The sequence below is a fragment of the Ranitomeya variabilis genome, chromosome 2, assembly GCF_051348905.1.
Source record: "Ranitomeya variabilis isolate aRanVar5 chromosome 2, aRanVar5.hap1, whole genome shotgun sequence".
Lineage (NCBI taxonomy): Eukaryota > Metazoa > Chordata > Amphibia > Anura > Dendrobatidae > Ranitomeya > Ranitomeya variabilis.
The window spans coordinates 213968793-213985559 of NC_135233.1; the positions used below are offsets into that span (position 1 = coordinate 213968793).

At 46.9% G+C, this 16767-nt stretch overlaps 1 protein-coding gene across 10 annotated transcripts in view; it reads right to left on the bottom strand.

Moving 5' to 3' along the window:
• The window catches only part of GOLGA1 (golgin A1), a 66718-nt gene that overhangs the window by 15224 nt on the left and 34727 nt on the right, over nucleotides 1-16767 (bottom strand). For all 10 annotated transcript variants that reach the window (XR_013221131.1, XM_077283580.1, XM_077283574.1 and 7 more), the window contains 7 exons: nucleotides 10448-10537; nucleotides 10262-10364; nucleotides 9890-10050; nucleotides 9431-9583; nucleotides 6073-6132; nucleotides 5466-5624; nucleotides 2919-3005 (listed from right to left, as the gene is read on the bottom strand). Coding sequence is in view for 9 of the 10 variants with exons in the window: in XM_077283580.1 (XP_077139695.1) it covers nucleotides 2919-3005; nucleotides 5466-5624; nucleotides 6073-6132; nucleotides 9431-9583; nucleotides 9890-10050; nucleotides 10262-10364; nucleotides 10448-10537 (813 nt within the window). In the remaining variant the exon portion in view is untranslated. The remainder of the gene's footprint in view (nucleotides 1-2918; nucleotides 3006-5465; nucleotides 5625-6072; nucleotides 6133-9430; nucleotides 9584-9889; nucleotides 10051-10261; nucleotides 10365-10447; nucleotides 10538-16767) is intronic.

A 16767-nucleotide genomic window follows, 5' to 3' on the forward strand; every position in this document is an offset into this window, starting at 1 on the left:
ATATAGCGTCGCAATCCTACCGCACCACAGAGCAGAGTTATCTGTGTCCCCAACGCATGATTCTCCTGTGCACGGAGCTGCAGAGACAGGAAGTGCCAGCGGTGAAGAAGGGGCGGAGCTGTGCTGTGAGGATAAGCCAAGGCTCCTGATAGGGCCTCCAAAAGGGAAGGGCGTGCCTGAGATGTAAGAGCCATCCTGAGTGGAGAAGGAAAAGAGCGCCGAAAAAGCGCGCCCAAGGAGGGGGCGTGGTCGGCCGCAGTGGTGAAAACGAAAGTAAAAAAGCCGGGAATTTGTGTCAGGGAGAGAGCGCTGCACATCTAGTCAGGGGAGGATACTGCTGTGGTAAAGCGGCTGCCGCTGAAGCGCTTGGTACCTGCATGTCCGGTTCCACAGGTAGAGTGGGGAGAGAGGATCGACCAGGGGCCCGATGAGAGAGGGGTCGCTGGAACAGAATCCTTCGTCCAGAAGACGGCCTTGACCCCGAAGACAAGGGGGAGGGTCACCGCTGGTGACCACTGTCTTCCTCTCAGCCCACTCCGAGGAGAGGGGTGAGGGGGACTGTTTGGCAAGGACTGCCACCATAAAGACCCTGGAGCACCTGGGAGGGTGACAGGGGATAATGTCCTGCCGGCGGTCTGAGAGCTGCGATGCGGACGACACCACACTGCTCGCTCAGCCGCCCTCCTGGGGAGGCAGGGTGGGAGATTGCACCCTGAATCCCTGAACGCTGTATCTGAAAAAGAAAGCCAAATCGTTAAAGGGAACCTATCACCCCGTTTTTTAAAGATTAGATAAAAATAGTGTGAAATAGGGGCAGAGCTGGGCTTTACATTAGTGCCTTTTTGGTGCCTTTACACCCCCGTTAGGCTGCCGAAATACCTTTGTGAAGTGGCCGTTTTGTCCTGTCACTCAAGTTGGTCAGGTCGGATGGGCGTGGTCACAGCGCTGTTTCTCCCCCAGATCAGGCTCATCATTACGTTGGTGGCGTAGTGGTGTGCGCATGTCCAAAGAGAAGATCCACTGCCCAGGAGATTCAAAACAGCGCGGTCTACGCTATTCGCCGTTTACCGGTGGGCGCGGCCATCTTTCCTGTGGCTGCGCGTGCGCAGATGGAGCGCTCTGCTGCCCGGGGCTTCAGGAAAATGGCCGCCGCGATCTCCATCTGCGCACGCGCGGAATCCCGCGGCCATTTTCCTGAAGCCCCGGGCAGCAGAGCGCTCCATCTGCGCACGCGCGGCCACAGGAAAGATGGCCGCGCCCACCGGTAAACGGCGAATAGCGTAGACCGCGCTGTTTTGAATCTCCTGGGCAGTGGATCTTCTCTTTGGACATGCGCACACCACTACGCCACCAACGTAATGATGAGCCTGATCTGGGGGAGAAACAGCGCTGTGACCACGCCCATCCGACCTGACCCACTTGAGTGACAGGACAAAACGGCCACTTCACAAAGGTATTTCGGCAGCCTAACGGGGGTGTAAAGGCACCAAAAAGGCACTAATGTAAAGCCCAGCTCTGCCCCTATTTCACACTATTTTTATCTAATCTTTAAAAAACGGGGTGATAGGTTCCCTTTAATAAAAACAACAAAACATGTAAAGGAATTCAAGGTTAGCAGCGGATCTGAAGATCCAGGTCCGCCTCCTACAGACACTAAGCACAAACTGAGGTACTTGGTGCCTGTCGGTGGGTGTATACTGAGAAGGAGGAGCTACGCCTTTTCCTTTTTTTGCATAGTGTCAGCCTCCTAGCAGCAGCAGCATACACCCATGGTTGTCCTGTGTCCCCCAATGAAGCGATAAAGAAATTGTCTGCAATAGATTGTGGACACGTTTGGAGAGCCGCCAAGGTTCCAAAATAGCAGAAACCCCTACAAATGACCCCATTTTGGAAACTACACCTCTCGATGATTTGCTCTAGGAGTGCAGTGAGCATTTTAAACCCACTTTATTTCACATAATTGTATAACACTGAGCCGTGAAACTGAAAAGTTACATTTTTTCACTAAAATGTTGTTTTAGCCCCAAGTTTTTAATTTTTCAAAAGAGCTAATAGAAGAAAATGTAGAAACCCCAAAACTTGTTACGCAATTTCTTCTGAGAGTGACAATACCCCACATGTGGACAAAAACTACTTTTCATGCACAGTGCAAAGATCAGAAGAGAAGGAGCACCATATTATACTACAGATTTGCCTGGAATGGTTTGTGGGTGCCATGCCATGTGGTGTAAGGACAGCAGAACCCCCGTAAGTGACACCATTTTACAAACTACACCTCTTAATGAAATCATCTAGGGGCACAGTGACCACTGACACCACATGTGCCTCACAGAATTTTATACCATTGAGTGGTGAAGAATAAAAAATAAAATTTTTACCACTATCAATGTTGGCTCATTGTTTGACCTCCGGGTGCTATGATATCCATCGGCTCCCCATGGTATTGTCGCAGGGTTGCCAATGCGGGGGAAAAAGGGAGCCACCTCCCACTCACAACCTTCCAAATGCCACGATTGATTGGTGCTGGAATCATCCCAGGCTGTTGACACAGGAGCTTGGCGGCCTTCTGCACCGAGCTCCTGGCGGAGATCTTACAGGTAAGTGCTGATATTTGAGCACTCCCCGGCAATCACATGCTGTGATCAATCAATCAGATTGACCGATCACAGCAATCAGAGAGCGGGGGCTGCTGAAATGGGTCCACGCATCTCTTGCCGTGCAAATTTAAAAGCTGCATCACAGGTCAATGTTCTCGTTGGGGGGTGGGGGATTTAATAACATTTTATTCACTTTGCTGCTACTTTTAAGAAAAATGTTTCACCCAGATTAGGACAGCCGGGTGTGAGGGGAGACACCGCTGAGTCCATGACATCAAAATCAATAAATGGAAGAAAATAACAGGTGAAATGATGGATTACCTTATATTCTAGCGTCTCCTTAAGGAGATTTTCCTCTTCCACTGAGAAGTTGAGCAACACTGATACAGCTTTAATAAGATGAAATGCCTAAGTTTTAAGTGAAAAATAAGTTAATAATTAGCTTTAAGGGTATCTGTCAGTAGGATTAACCCTCCTAAGTCATCTATATAGGCATGTAGGTAATCAAAAACTGAATAAAATGATACTTTGATACCTGCGATCGAATGTTTTATTCCAGAGAAATCCACGTTTTCCTTAATATGTAAATGAGTTGTTAAGATCTATGGGCCGGACATAGATCTCCCCAAGAATCTGCATCCAGAGATTATTGTAAATAATAGTGGAAGTTACCAGTATGAGACATGTACAGTACAGACCAAAAGTTTGGACACACCTTCTCATTTAAAGATTTTTCTGTATTTTCATGACTATGAAAATTGTACATTCACACTGAAGGCATCAAAATTATGAATTAACACATGTGAAATTATATACTTAACAAAAAAGTGTGAAACAACTGAAATTATGTCTTATATTCTAGGTTCTTCAAAGTAGCCACCATTTGCTTTGATGACTGCTTTGCACACTCTTGGCGAGTTTCAAGTGGTAGTCACCGGGAATTGTCTTCCAACAATCTTGAAGGAGTTCCCAGAGATGCTTAGCACTTGTTGGCCCTTTTGCCTTCACTCTGCGGTCCAGCCCACCCCGAACCATCTCGATTGGGTTCAGGTCTGGTGACTGTGGAGGCCAGGTCATCTGGCGTAGCACCCCATCACTCTCCTTCTTGGTCAAATAGCCCTTACACAGCCTGGAGGTGTGTTTGGGGTCATTGTCCTGTAGAAAAATAAATGATGGTCCAACTAAACGCAAACCGGATGGAATAGCATGCCGCTGCAAGATGCTGTGGTAGCCATGCTGGTTCAGTATGCCTTCAATTTTGAATAAATCCCCAACAGTGTCACCAGCAAAGCACCCCCACACCATCACACCTCCTCTTCCATGTTTCACGGTGGGAACCAGGCATGTAGAGTCCATCCGTTCACCTTTTCTGCGTCGAACAAAGACACGGTGGTTGGAACCAAAGATTTCAAATTTGGACTCATCAGACCAAAGCACAGATTTCCACTGGTCTAATGTCCATTCCTTATGTTCTTTAGCCCAATCTAGTCTCTTCTGCTTGTTGCCTGTCCTTAGCAGTGGTTTCCTAGCAGCTATTTTACCATGAAGGCCTGCTGCACAAAGTCTCCTCTTAACAGATGTTGTAGAGATGTGTCTGCTGCTAGAACTCTGTGTGGCATTGACCTGGTCTCTAATCTGAGCTGCTGTTAACCTGCGATTTCTGAGGCTGGTGACTCGGATAAACTTATCCTCAGAAGCAGAGGTGACTCTTGGTCTTCCTTTCCTGGGGCGGTCCTCATGTGAGCCAGTTTCTTTGTAGCGCTTGATGGTTTTTGCCACTGCACTTGGGGACACTTTCAAAGTTTTCCCAATTTTTCGGACTGACTGACCTTCATTTCTTAAAGTAATGATGGCCACTCGTTTTTCTTTACTTAGCTGCTTTTTTCTTCTTGCCATAATACAAATTCTAACAGTCTATTCAGTAGGACTATCAGCTGTGCATCCACCAGACTTCTGCACAACCCAACTGATAGTCCCAACCCCATTTATAAGGCAAGAAATCCCACTTATTAAACCTGACAGGGCACACCTGTGAAGTGAAAACCATTCCTGGTGACTACCTCTTGAAGCTCATCAAGAGAATGCCAAGAGTGTGCAAAGCAGTCATCAAAGCAAAAGGTTGCTACTTTGAAGAACCTAGAATATAAGACATAATTTCAGTTGTTTCACACTTTTTTGTTAAGTATATAATTCCACATGTGTTAATTCATAGTTTTGATGCCTTCAGTGTGAATGTACAGTTTTCTTAGTCATGAAAATACTGAAAAATCTTTAAATGAGAAGGTGTGTCCAAACTTTTGGTCTGTACTGTATATCAGGAGAGCAACTGTCAGTCATTACATGTCTCACACTGGTAACTCCCCCAATAGCTGTGGAGGCAGATTCTCAGGGAGATCTATGTCCGGCCCATAGATCTTAGCAGCTCATTTACATACTAAGAAAAACGTGGATTTCTCTGGAATAAGACATCGGATCGCAGATATCAAGGTATCATTTTATTGTGCTTCCTATGATCTGCATGCCCATATAGACGGCTTAGGAGGGTGGATCCTACTGATAAATGCCATTTAAGAGAAGGTTTACAATAGTCCACACACAGGGCAATACCAAGCTTTATGTACAGCCATTTTCAGAAAATAAGAAATCTCAGATATTGAACAAGAACACTTTCCAAAAATGATGTAAAAACCATGTAATCCCTACAGAGAAGGTCAGGCTAAGAGCAGAGATGTAAAATTGCAGCCCGGGTCTAGAACAGTGCTCATTATCTCGTGGTCAATACGAGCTATAAATCCATATAAAACATACAGGCTATGGAGGGTTGGAATGATTACCCTTTCGCACTACATAAAACATGCAGTTCCTCACCTCTGCTTCCCGAGCCGACATAAACTTCAGGACAACGTGTTTCAGGTACTCAAAGTTTATCTCCCGAGAGTCATTGAGATCAGCGTTATTGGTCACGGTGAGAGAAGGCAGCAGGGGGTCTGCAGGACTCAGCTTCTCCTCTGCTTCAGGTTTCAATCTCTAGAAAACAAAATATAGTAGTAGATCTGGGCTGCCGCGAGATTAGACTCTGGTACCACTCACAGTTTTCTCATGATAGCAAGATTGTCATTACTACTTCATAAACAGTTAGTGGGGTATTCTCAAGCTTGAAAGTTATCTTTTGTGCATGGGATAGGGGATAACTTCCCAATTGTTGGGTATCTGACCTTTGGGACCCAAAAACAGAGCGGTGGTTGATCATGGGCACTGCCGCTTTAGTCATTCTTAATGGGAGATGGAAGCAAGCGCTGCGCTCGCCTGGTCTTTGGCACTCCAGTAAGAAAGAATAGCGTTTGAGTGCACAACATGGCCCACCACTGCATTCACCAGTTCTCGGCACTGGTGGGGGGAGTTGCCCTGTCCTATGGATAGGGGATAACTTTTATACTTGACTATACCCCTTTAATGGAGATGCTCCCCAGCTCACCAGCTCTTTTTGCAGCGTCTTCTTCAGTTCTGCCATTCTCTGCTGAAGTTGTTTTATAGTCTAGGAATAAAGGGAATTGAGAATTAGGACTGATGATGATAAAAAAAAGGTAGGACTTATCAAAAGTGGTCAAACGTGATAGTCAGGAAGACCCCGAGCTGCTTATTTGTTACATCCGCAGGATGTGATACTGTTAACGTGGCGCGCCTGCACTGATTATGGAACACGGTCTGTCGTATAGACAGTGAAAGCAATGTTTGCCACATCTGTAAGTTAGAAATAAAATTGCCCCAATCTCCCTCAAATCCACATTTTGTCTCTCACAGGTCGCGACTCACTTTAGAATGGTAAACCTAACCCCTGGTAATGTTCTGTGCGGTGAGAGGACGCTCACCATCAATATGCAGAGAAAAACATCAGTTTGTTTACTCATGTTGTGTATGGAGAACAGATACAACCCAGCACACCCCCCAACTGTGGGAGACAGAAAAAGGGGGACATATACTGGGGCGCACAAGCCAGGACCCCTAACCTCAGCCAGTCCTGTACATGTGTCCACACAGAACAAGTATTCCTAGTGAGAGCAATTAGTGATTTCATGACCCCCACAGTGCCCCCCAGGAAGTATGATTCCCCCATACACAGTTTGCCTGAGTCTTGCTCCTCATCATCTGACTTCAAGGTTCTGGCATGGCCCTCAGTATTTACACAGATGAACAGTAGCGAAAAGTTCTACGTGGTCTTATGTTAAATTCAACTGTATCTACGACCTTAGGACACAGACATAGTTGATGTTGCGACACATACACTTCCCCCTCCTCACAGCTCACACAATGCACATCCCCCATCAGAGTACTCGCGTCACACATCCTCCATCAGAGTACTCGCGACACATCCCACAACCCCCCCATAGCTCCCGCAACACATCTCGCCCCCACCCCACAGAGCGACACATCTCCCCCCTTCTTCCCACAGAGCTCCCGCGACACATCTCCCCCCTCCTTCCCAAGGAGCTCCCGCGACACATCTCCCCTCTTCTTCCCACAGAGCTCCCGCGACACATCTCCCCCCTTCTTCCCACAGAGCTCCCGCGACACATCTCCCTCCGCGGAGCTCCAGCGACATCTCCACCCCCCACCCCACGGAGCTCCGGCGGACACATCTCCACTTCCCCCACCCACGGAGCTCCGGCGGGCACATCTCCACTTCCCCCACCCACGGAGCTCCGGCGGACAGATCTCCACTTCCCCCACCCACAGAGCTCCGGCGGACAGATCTCCACTTCCGCCACCCACAGAGCTCCGGCGGGCACATCTCCACTTCCCCCACCCACGGAGCTCCAGTGACACATCTCTCCCCCCCCCCCCCCACGGAGCTCCGGCGACATCTCCACTCCCCCACCACACAGAGCTCTGGCGACACACCTCCACTTCCCCACCTCAATGGAACTACGGCGACAGATCTCCACACCCCCAACCCCACACGGAGCTCCGGCGACACATCTCCACCTTCCCCCCCACGGAGCTCCTGCGACACATCTCCACCTTCCCCCCCACGGAGCTCCGGCGACACATCTCCACCTTCCCCCCCACGGAGCTCCGGCGACACATCTCCAACCCCCTCCCCCACAGAGCTTCGGTGACACATCTCCCCCCCACGGAACTCCAGTGACACATCCCACCCCCCGAAGCTCCAGCGACACATCCTACCTCCCAAAGATCCCACAACACATCCCACCCAAGCTCCGTGACATCACTCAGAACTCCCCAAATACAGGACATTCGCACTGGATACAACGCGGTTGGGAGATATTGACAAGAGTTTAGGATGAATGTCTTAGGACATAGAGGTGTAGTTAATATAAAAGGGTATTCTCATTTTAGACATATGGCGTAGTCACACACCATCTGTGAAGAATATTGAATATATAATTATTTGTCAATCATTAGTATCCTATTTGGCATGGGATTATAAAAACCCCTTCAGTGGGAAGTTGTAACAGAACACAGCAGCGGTAGGGGGGCGGAAGTCAAAGGGCTGTGAGTGACAGATCTCACACTGGACCAGCTCAGAGCAGAACTAAAGGCTTGCTCTCCATGTGGAAACCATGCCATCAAAATTGCTTTGTTAAGTCAGCTATGATTCCATAAGGAGTTATGGAGATACTATACATCCTAGCCGTACATCGTATATATTTCCAAGATCCCCAGACCGGACCGAACACCTTCCCGGGTCTCGATCCATTCTAGCCTCACAGGGTGGGTAGAAATGTAGAATAGCTAGTAGGAAACAGATAGCAAAGCTGTGCTTGGTCTTAACACAAAGCAGGGGCCCAGCTGGATCAATGGCACCAGAACTGCCGCCCCTAGGGCCGTCCAGAAAGGAGTTATGATCTATCATAGGTTTTGGAGTTTGCAGTTGCAGAGGCAAAGGGGAGGGGATTTAGGTTCAGCCCAGAGGGCAGCGACCCAGAGGGGTTAAATGCTTACCGGGACTGGTTTCTGGACAGATATAATTCCTGTTATCGGACCAGGCTTATATCGGAAGAGGAAGGGGTGACAGTTCTACCAAGCTGATAAGGTTCTGTTTCACTGGGACAAGTGAAGGGTACCTGTGTCAGAGTTGTGGGTGAGTGTGGTGCCACGTCAGTGACTGTGTGGGCCACCTCCTCTCACTCCCTGGGCCCGTGTGGACAGGGGGTGTCCGTGTAAAACTGTACCAAGCTGACCTTACGTGTCCCCAGAGAGTGCAGAGTATCCCACTGGTCCAAGTGAGGAGACCATACCACGTGATCTTGCTGACGTGATAGTCACATCAGGCAAGTTGGAGAAGTGCGCGTTCGTCACCTGTGGTGGCAGCGGAGGGATTCTGTGTGATCTCTCTCTGGTGTAATCCTTCACACCATCTCTTGAGGGCATCTGTTTACAGGTGTTTGAAACACACTTTCTCTGTAATATTCAGAACTCTCAGAAAAACGTATGGAGAGAGTGCAACCCCTCTGTATACCCAACCTGCAGGACAAAGGGATGAGAAACCACCACTCCGGAGAAAGGTGCAGGTATCACCATTTTCGGCATACTGTGGATGAACTATAAATGTCTAAGGTGAGAATACCTCTGATTAGTTACACATCTGCGCTGACCAGAATGTTGGAAACATTTTCCTTTCAATCTAAATCTTTTTGCCCCTTAAATACTCTACAAAAGCCCTAAAACGTCCAATGTGCAGGATTCATCCGAGTGACACCAGTCTGTAATTAGTGGCGGACTGTCCCCACAAAGCATGGTATATTGGCTGCTACCCCTTTGTGCATCTGCCAGAAGTCATTTTCCAGCAACACATCTCCTGTCGGAGGCACCTTGTTTTTTTCAGCGATCTGTTGCTCCATTTCCCTGTTCTCCTTTTGGATCTGAGAAAGGTCACCGACTGTCACCTCTCCATTGGGCTCCGGGGCATATGGACCATGCAAACGTTCATGAAGAGTAGAGACTTCCTCTTGGAGGGAGGAGACCTACAAAAAAGGGAAAACGACTTGTGACCCCTATTGTGTGAAGTTGCAATACAAAATTAGAATTTTCCTTCAAGATCAGTGGTCTACATCCATCAAGATCAGTGGTCTACAACCTGAAGTTATGAAACCACAACTCCAAGCATGCACAAACGGCTACGAGCTCGGAGAGCTGCAGGAAGAACCCTGCGCCACGACATGAGAAATCTCCAGACAACGATCATGACACTGGGTAGTTATCACACATTCTAATGTTTCCTGACCTTATACCTCCACGACTGAGCACCTTCTCCTCCGGCTCCTTCTTACCTGTGATTCACTAGCCAGCAGCGCCTCTTTTTGTTCCTGGAGCTGCACGGTGACATCTCTTACATGTTTCTCAGCAGATTCCTCACTCTGAGCGGCTATAGATTTATACGTCTCCAGATCGGACTGTAACTGCTGCACTTTTAATACAATGGCATCGTAATCTGGGGGTGAAAGTAATTACAAGACATAAATGGTGCAGAAGAACAGTACGGAAATCTGAGCCTGTCCTCTTTCTGCTTCTTTAAGCCCCCCGCAAACCTTTTATGCCTGGTCTACCAGCTCTACGACACCGTGAAGCCACCTGCCCCCTAATATGAGAAAGCTGCTGTCAGACAAGTCTGGAGTACCATGTACTAGGAGACCACCGCTTACCTCCTTTCAGCAGTGCAGCCTCTTCATCTTTTCTGGCCAGCTCCTTCTGCCTCAGAGACATCTCCTGAGCGGTGCTGTCGATTAAGGCCGTCAAATCTGCCACCTGCCAGAACACAAAGTGTAAAGTATATCAATCCTGAACGACGAAGAACTCGACCTGCCATAAACCTTCTGGCCATCACACACCTGCTGCTGAAGATCTTCTTTCTGCTTCCGAGTTTCCTCCAAAGCTTTGGCGATCTCCACACTTACAGTCTCTCTACTACTCAGCTCCTCCTGCAATGAGAACTTATCCTGAGCAGATTCGTTTTTTCGTCTGTGATGTCAAACTGTAATTTTTTTTTTTTAAATTCGTTTATTAACCGTAGGATAAACCATACAACATACACATTTGCATTCATCATGGTCAAGAACACCACAAAGTACAGATAATGATATGCATTATTAAATTTCTAATAAAATGAGTACCGTATTTTCTGCTGTACAAGACAACTGGGCCCCCAACTTTTCCATATAAAATATGGAATTTGGGATATACTCACCGTATAAGACGGGGGTCATCTTATACGCCCAGTCATCTTATACGACGTGTGCGGTGCGTATGGTTCCCAGGGTATGGAAGAGAGGAGACTCTCCTTCAGGCCCTGGGATCCATATTCATGTAAAAAAAAAAAAAGAATAAAAAATATGGATATACTCACCCTCCGACAGCCACTGGCTCTCAGCGGTGCAAGCGGCAGCCTCCGTTCCTAAGAATGCATTGAGCGTTGCGGTCACGCGACCGGACGTCATCGCAGGTCCTACGCTCAATGCATTCTTAGGAACGGAGGCGGCCACTTGCACCGCTGAGAGCCAGGGGCCGTCGGAGGGTGAGTATATCCATATTTTTTATTCTTTTTTTTTTTTACATGAATATGGATCCCAGGGGCCTGAAGGAGAGTCTCTTCTCCTTCGGTCCCTGGGAACCATCCAGGATCGCTCCCTGCACACGCTGTACCCGGCGTATAAGACGACCCCCGACTATTGAGACGATTTTCAGGGGTTAAAAAGTCGTCTTATACGCCGGAAAATACGGTACCTTACTCTTAACCAAAATATTATTTCTATTATATATGCAACGTTTCAAGGATAGCAAAGTGTGTATATCGAATTACCAATATCATTAAATTATAAAGGTAGAAACATGGAACCATAAAACTTAAATTATAACAACAACGATTACAACAACTATTAGTTCGCCGCTTAAAAGAAAATTTTGCAGTATACCTTCCTTCATGCGATGTCCCAAGACAAGAAACCCAACAACCTGCACCGATATCCAATCAGTATGGTTCTATAAAGTGAGGTGCGAAGAGTTCCATCTGCCCCAGATTTTTTCAAACTTGCCCGGACACCCTCTATTTTGGTACAATGTGCATTCATATGGAATGACCGAGTTTACCAATTCGATCCAAGCTCTGAGAGTCGGGCATGAGCCACCCATCCACTGTAGTGCCAATACCTTGCGTGCCAGAAAGAGTCTCACGTAAAAAAAATCCCAGTGTAATGATCCCAAATCTCCTCGTCCCATACTCCAAACAAGCACGTCAGTGGTTCAAGGGGGACAGGGACTGATAGCAGGGATGTTAATAGTGACGTCACCTCCCTCCAATAATGAAGAATGATGGGGCACTTCCATATCATATGAATAAAATCTGCATCTAATGCGTGACATCTCAGACATTCCGATGATTGGAATCGACCCATGAAAAGTCGTGTCGGTGTCAGATAAGATTGATATATTATATATAGCTGGGTCATCCTATTATTGACCGATGGGGATATCCTAGTTGGAGATTCCAAAATATCTTCCCATTCTTCTCCTTGCACATCAGAGACAAGTCCCTCCTATTTTCCCTTAATAGACCTTATAGTAGATTCGACTCCCACTGACAGTAGATAGGTGTATAAAGAGGAGATAAGGCCCTGAGGACCTTGCGAATTAAGAATCCCTATCAAAGGTAAAGACGAAATAGCTCGACCTGCATACATACTTCTCATGTGATTGAAGGGCGGATCTTAATTGTAAGTAACAAAAGAATTGAGATCTTGGGATATCGTATTTAACTTGTAATTGTTCAAAGGACATGAAGGTCCCCTGGTCGTGTAGATCGCCTATCGAAAAGACCCCATGTGAGATCCAAAAATCGGTGGATGGGTGATTCAACAGCGCTGGGAAATAGGGTTGAGCGAAACGGGTCGGCCATTTTCAGAAGTTGCCGACTTTTGGCAAAGTCGGGTTTCATGAAACCCGACCCGACCCCTGTGTGGGGTCGGCCATGAGGTCGGCGATCTTCTGAATCTGGTATCGGAACTCCGATACCGAGCTCCGATATGTTTGCGATATCGGGAATCGGTATCGGAATCCATATTTAAGTGTTAAATAAAGAATCAAAATAAAAAATATTGATATACTCACCCTCGGACGCGCCCTGGTACTAACCGGCAGGCTTCCTTCCTAAGAATGAGCGCGTGAATGACCTGCGGTGATGTCGCGGCTTGTGATTGGTCGCGAGGGGTCACATGGACAAGCCGCGACGCCATCTAAGGTCCTTCACGCGCTGATTCTTAGGAAGGAAGGCTGCCGGAAAGAAGCAGGACGCGTCCGAGGGTGAGTATATCAATATTTTTTATTTTGATTCTTTATTTTACACATTAATATGGATCCCAGGGCCTGAAGGAGAGTTTCCTCTCCTTCAGACCCTGGGAACCATAGTATCCCATTGCACTGCATTGGGTTTCGTGTTTCGGCCGACCCCGACCCCGACTTTTTTATAGGATCGGCCGATTTCACTCGACCCGACTTTTGGGAAAGTCGGGTTTCGTGAAACCCGACCCGATCCTATAAAAATAAAAGTCGCTCAACCCTACTGGGAAATAATTATTTTTCCACAGGGGCATTTCAGCTACGATATTTACAAAACTGATAACCTTTTTAATTTGCCTCCAAATTAATCGTGCAAGTCGAAGTAGAGGCAGCAAACGAGGGGCACTAATTTTTTCCAGTTCCAGGGAACTTATCGGACAATCAATTCGGACAGAGTGAAGTAGGTGGCTCTCAGAATTAGGAAGAGAATTATTAGGCATCCATTTATTTATTGCTTTAGTCTGTCCAGCCAGATAGTATAGGTAAAAATCTGGTAGTGCCCCCCACCCCCCTGCTTTGATCTCTGTAGAGCAGATAGCTTAAGTTTGGGCCTAGCTTTCCCCCATATAAAGGACGTAATTTGGGAGTTTAGATTCGCAAAAAAGGATTTAGGTATTGGCACAGCACTGTGTTGAAGACAGTAGTTGAGTTTAGGAAGTAGTATCATTTTAATTAGATTAATACGGCCGGCTACAGATAGTGGGAGTTTATTCCAGGTTGCAAATTTAGATTTAACCAGATCTAACAGTGGACAGATATTGAGTTGTAAATCAAATTTACTATGTTGAGACATGTGGATGTCTAGATATTTGAAATCGGAGACAATAGGTAGCGAGAAGAGGGTTTCAAGATGGGACATTGGGGTATGAGAGAGAGGCAATAAAACCGATTTATCCCAATTTATATATAGGCCCGCCTTATCCATAAATATCACCATGTCATCAGCGTACAAACCAATAGTATATACGCGACCTGCTACATCTATACCCCTAATATCAGGGGAAGACCTTATGCGTATTGCCAATGCCTCTATTGCTAGAGCAAAAAGGGCCGGGGAGAGGGGACATCCCTGACGGGTTCCCCTGTGCAGTAAAAAGGGCTCAGAAATGGAATTATTTACAATTGTGCGGGGCTTAGGTTTCATATACAGTGTGTCAACCCATTTTAAGAATTTGTCTCCAAAAACAATATTTTTGCAAACATGCAGACAGAAACGGCCACTCAAGGGAATCAAAAGCTTTGGCCCCATCTAACGATGCTAGTGCCCAGTTATTATCTGGTACCAAAGAACTATATTGAATCACCGACTGAACTCGCCCAATGTTGATGGAAGTACTCTTGCCAGGCATAAAACCGGTTTGGTCTGGGTGTATGAGATCTAATATAATCGAGTTCAGTCTGGTGGCCAAGATTTTAGTGAAAATGTTATAGTCTACATTTACCAGCGATATGGGGCGGTAAGATCCGCATTCCAAAGGGTCCTTCCCCTCCTTCCTGAGCATAATAATATTTGCCTCATAAAATGTTTCAGGCATAGAGCCTCCCTCCCAAATAGGAGTGGTGCTAGTATATCTCGATATTTCCTATATAACTCAATGGGAAACCCATCCGGTCCAGGGGCCTTCCCAGAGGCCATGTTGGCCATAGCATATTCTATCTCCTCCAAGGTAAACTCAGCATCCATAAAGGCCCGCTGGGCTGAACTCAATGTGGGAAATGTTACATCTGATAAATAATCCGAACATTCCAGAATATCAAGGCCGCTCCTGGATTTATATAGCGACTTATAGTAATCATGAAAACAATAAAGTATTTCATCAGTCGAGGATACTAATAAGGCATCTTTCACACTTCCGTCTTTCAGCTCCCGTCACAATCCGTCGATTTTTGAGAATGCAGGATCCTGCATTTTCCCATAGACTTGTATTAGCGACGGATTGTGACGGATCCTGCATAAAAAAAAACGGTCTGTCGGGCAGAGAAAACATTCAGAGGAACTCTTTTTCTGCACGTCGGAAAATCGGTCAGCATCCTGCGCTGCCCGTCACTGGCTACAATGGAAGCCTATGGGCGCAGGATGCGTCGCTGCCTGTAAAAAGCAGGAATCCAGCGACGGGTCCCGTCTTTTCAAAGAGAGCATGTGTGGAAGAATTTCCGTCAGGGAAACTCTCTCTTGCTCTCTTTCTTTTTATACTATTGATGCTGCCTATGCAGCATCAATAGTAACAAGATATAATGTTAAAAATAATATAAAAAAATCGCAGTATTCTCACCTATCGGCGTTCCCGCACAGCGTCACCGATGCTCCCGGCAGCTAGCGTTACTTCCTAGTAATACATTGCGAAATCTCACGAGATTTCGCAATGTATTACTGGGAACGCTAGCTGCCGGGAGCATCGCTGCGCGGGAGCGCCGGTAGGTGAGAATACTGCGATTTTTTATTTTTTTTAACCTGGTTTGTGTTGTGTATGCGTTTTCGCAGCAGAAAACCGCTGCGAAGACGCATACACAACAGGTGCACATAGCCTCGACGGGTCCGTCAGAAAGACAGGCCCAGTGCACACGTTTTCCACAATCTGCACAAGATCCGTCATTTCAACGTCTTTACGGATCCTGTGCAGATTTGGAAGACGGAAGTGTGAAAGAGGCCTAAATCGTCCGGAGCATGAATTTGCAATATTGTGTTAGATGCATTATGCTGGCGCACCAAGTAAGCCAAAAATGTACTTGCCTGGTTTCCCATTTCAAAATAGGATTGACGAGTAAAGAATAATTTGCATTTAGATTTAGTATCTGCATGCTGAGTATATAACCTCTGAGAAGCTAGCCACTCAATTCTATTGCCATTAGGCTGGTTAGATATATATGCAGCCTCCGAGTCTTTCAGCCGTTGCTCTACCTCATCATCCTCCCTTGAGGTCACTTCTATGTCAAACTGGAATTTACCTCCAAAATTTGCCAGATTTTTCAACGTAAGAGCTGAGATTACACAATAATATAGGTCATACTAATACTACACTGGAACTTACAGGGGCCATACGGTATTAATGATCTACCCTGTAGGATAGGACAGAAATAGCAGAATGTTGGGGGTCTGACACTCGGCGTCCCCACGATCGGTGATGGCCGGGTGCAAACACTTTGAATGCAGATGTGCACAGTAGCTCTGATCAACACGTTTACATTTAGAAACCGCTGGAACAAACACCAGCTGATCTGAGGTGGCGCCGGGGGTGTCGGACCGCCACTAATCTGCTACCCTGCAGGTAGGTCATCAATACCGTATGGTGAGACAAAGTAAAGCTGTATCACTCTGAACACAATACTCACTAGCTGCCACACCCAGAGACACAGGGTTGTTCACCCTTTATCTCTCCAACCCCAGGTAAAGCGTTTGGCGAAACAGGATACAAAACACTCCTAATACACAGTACAGTGGCAGAACTGGGGCCATGCTGCAGGCCCTTGGCTGGAAGGAGTTGGTGTCCGGTGGTACGAGGCAGGAGCAGAGTCCCTGCTGCACACATTGATCTCCTGATTTCAGTAAAATGGCGCCGAAGGCGGCACATGCGTAGATTGAGATTTTGGCTCTCCATCCTCCCAGTCCAGGGCCCGCAGCTTCGCCTCATTCCTGTGGATGCTGGCAGGGTCACCGCTACAGGAAGCCTCCTGTGACCCCGCTCTACCGCCCCCCACATAAGCAGCATTCGGATTATAAGACTCACCCCATTCTTCTCCAAAATTTGTGGGGGAAAAAAAGTTTGTCATAAAGTCCGAAACATGTAGGAACTTACATTTTACCAAGTGTGATCTAGAATAT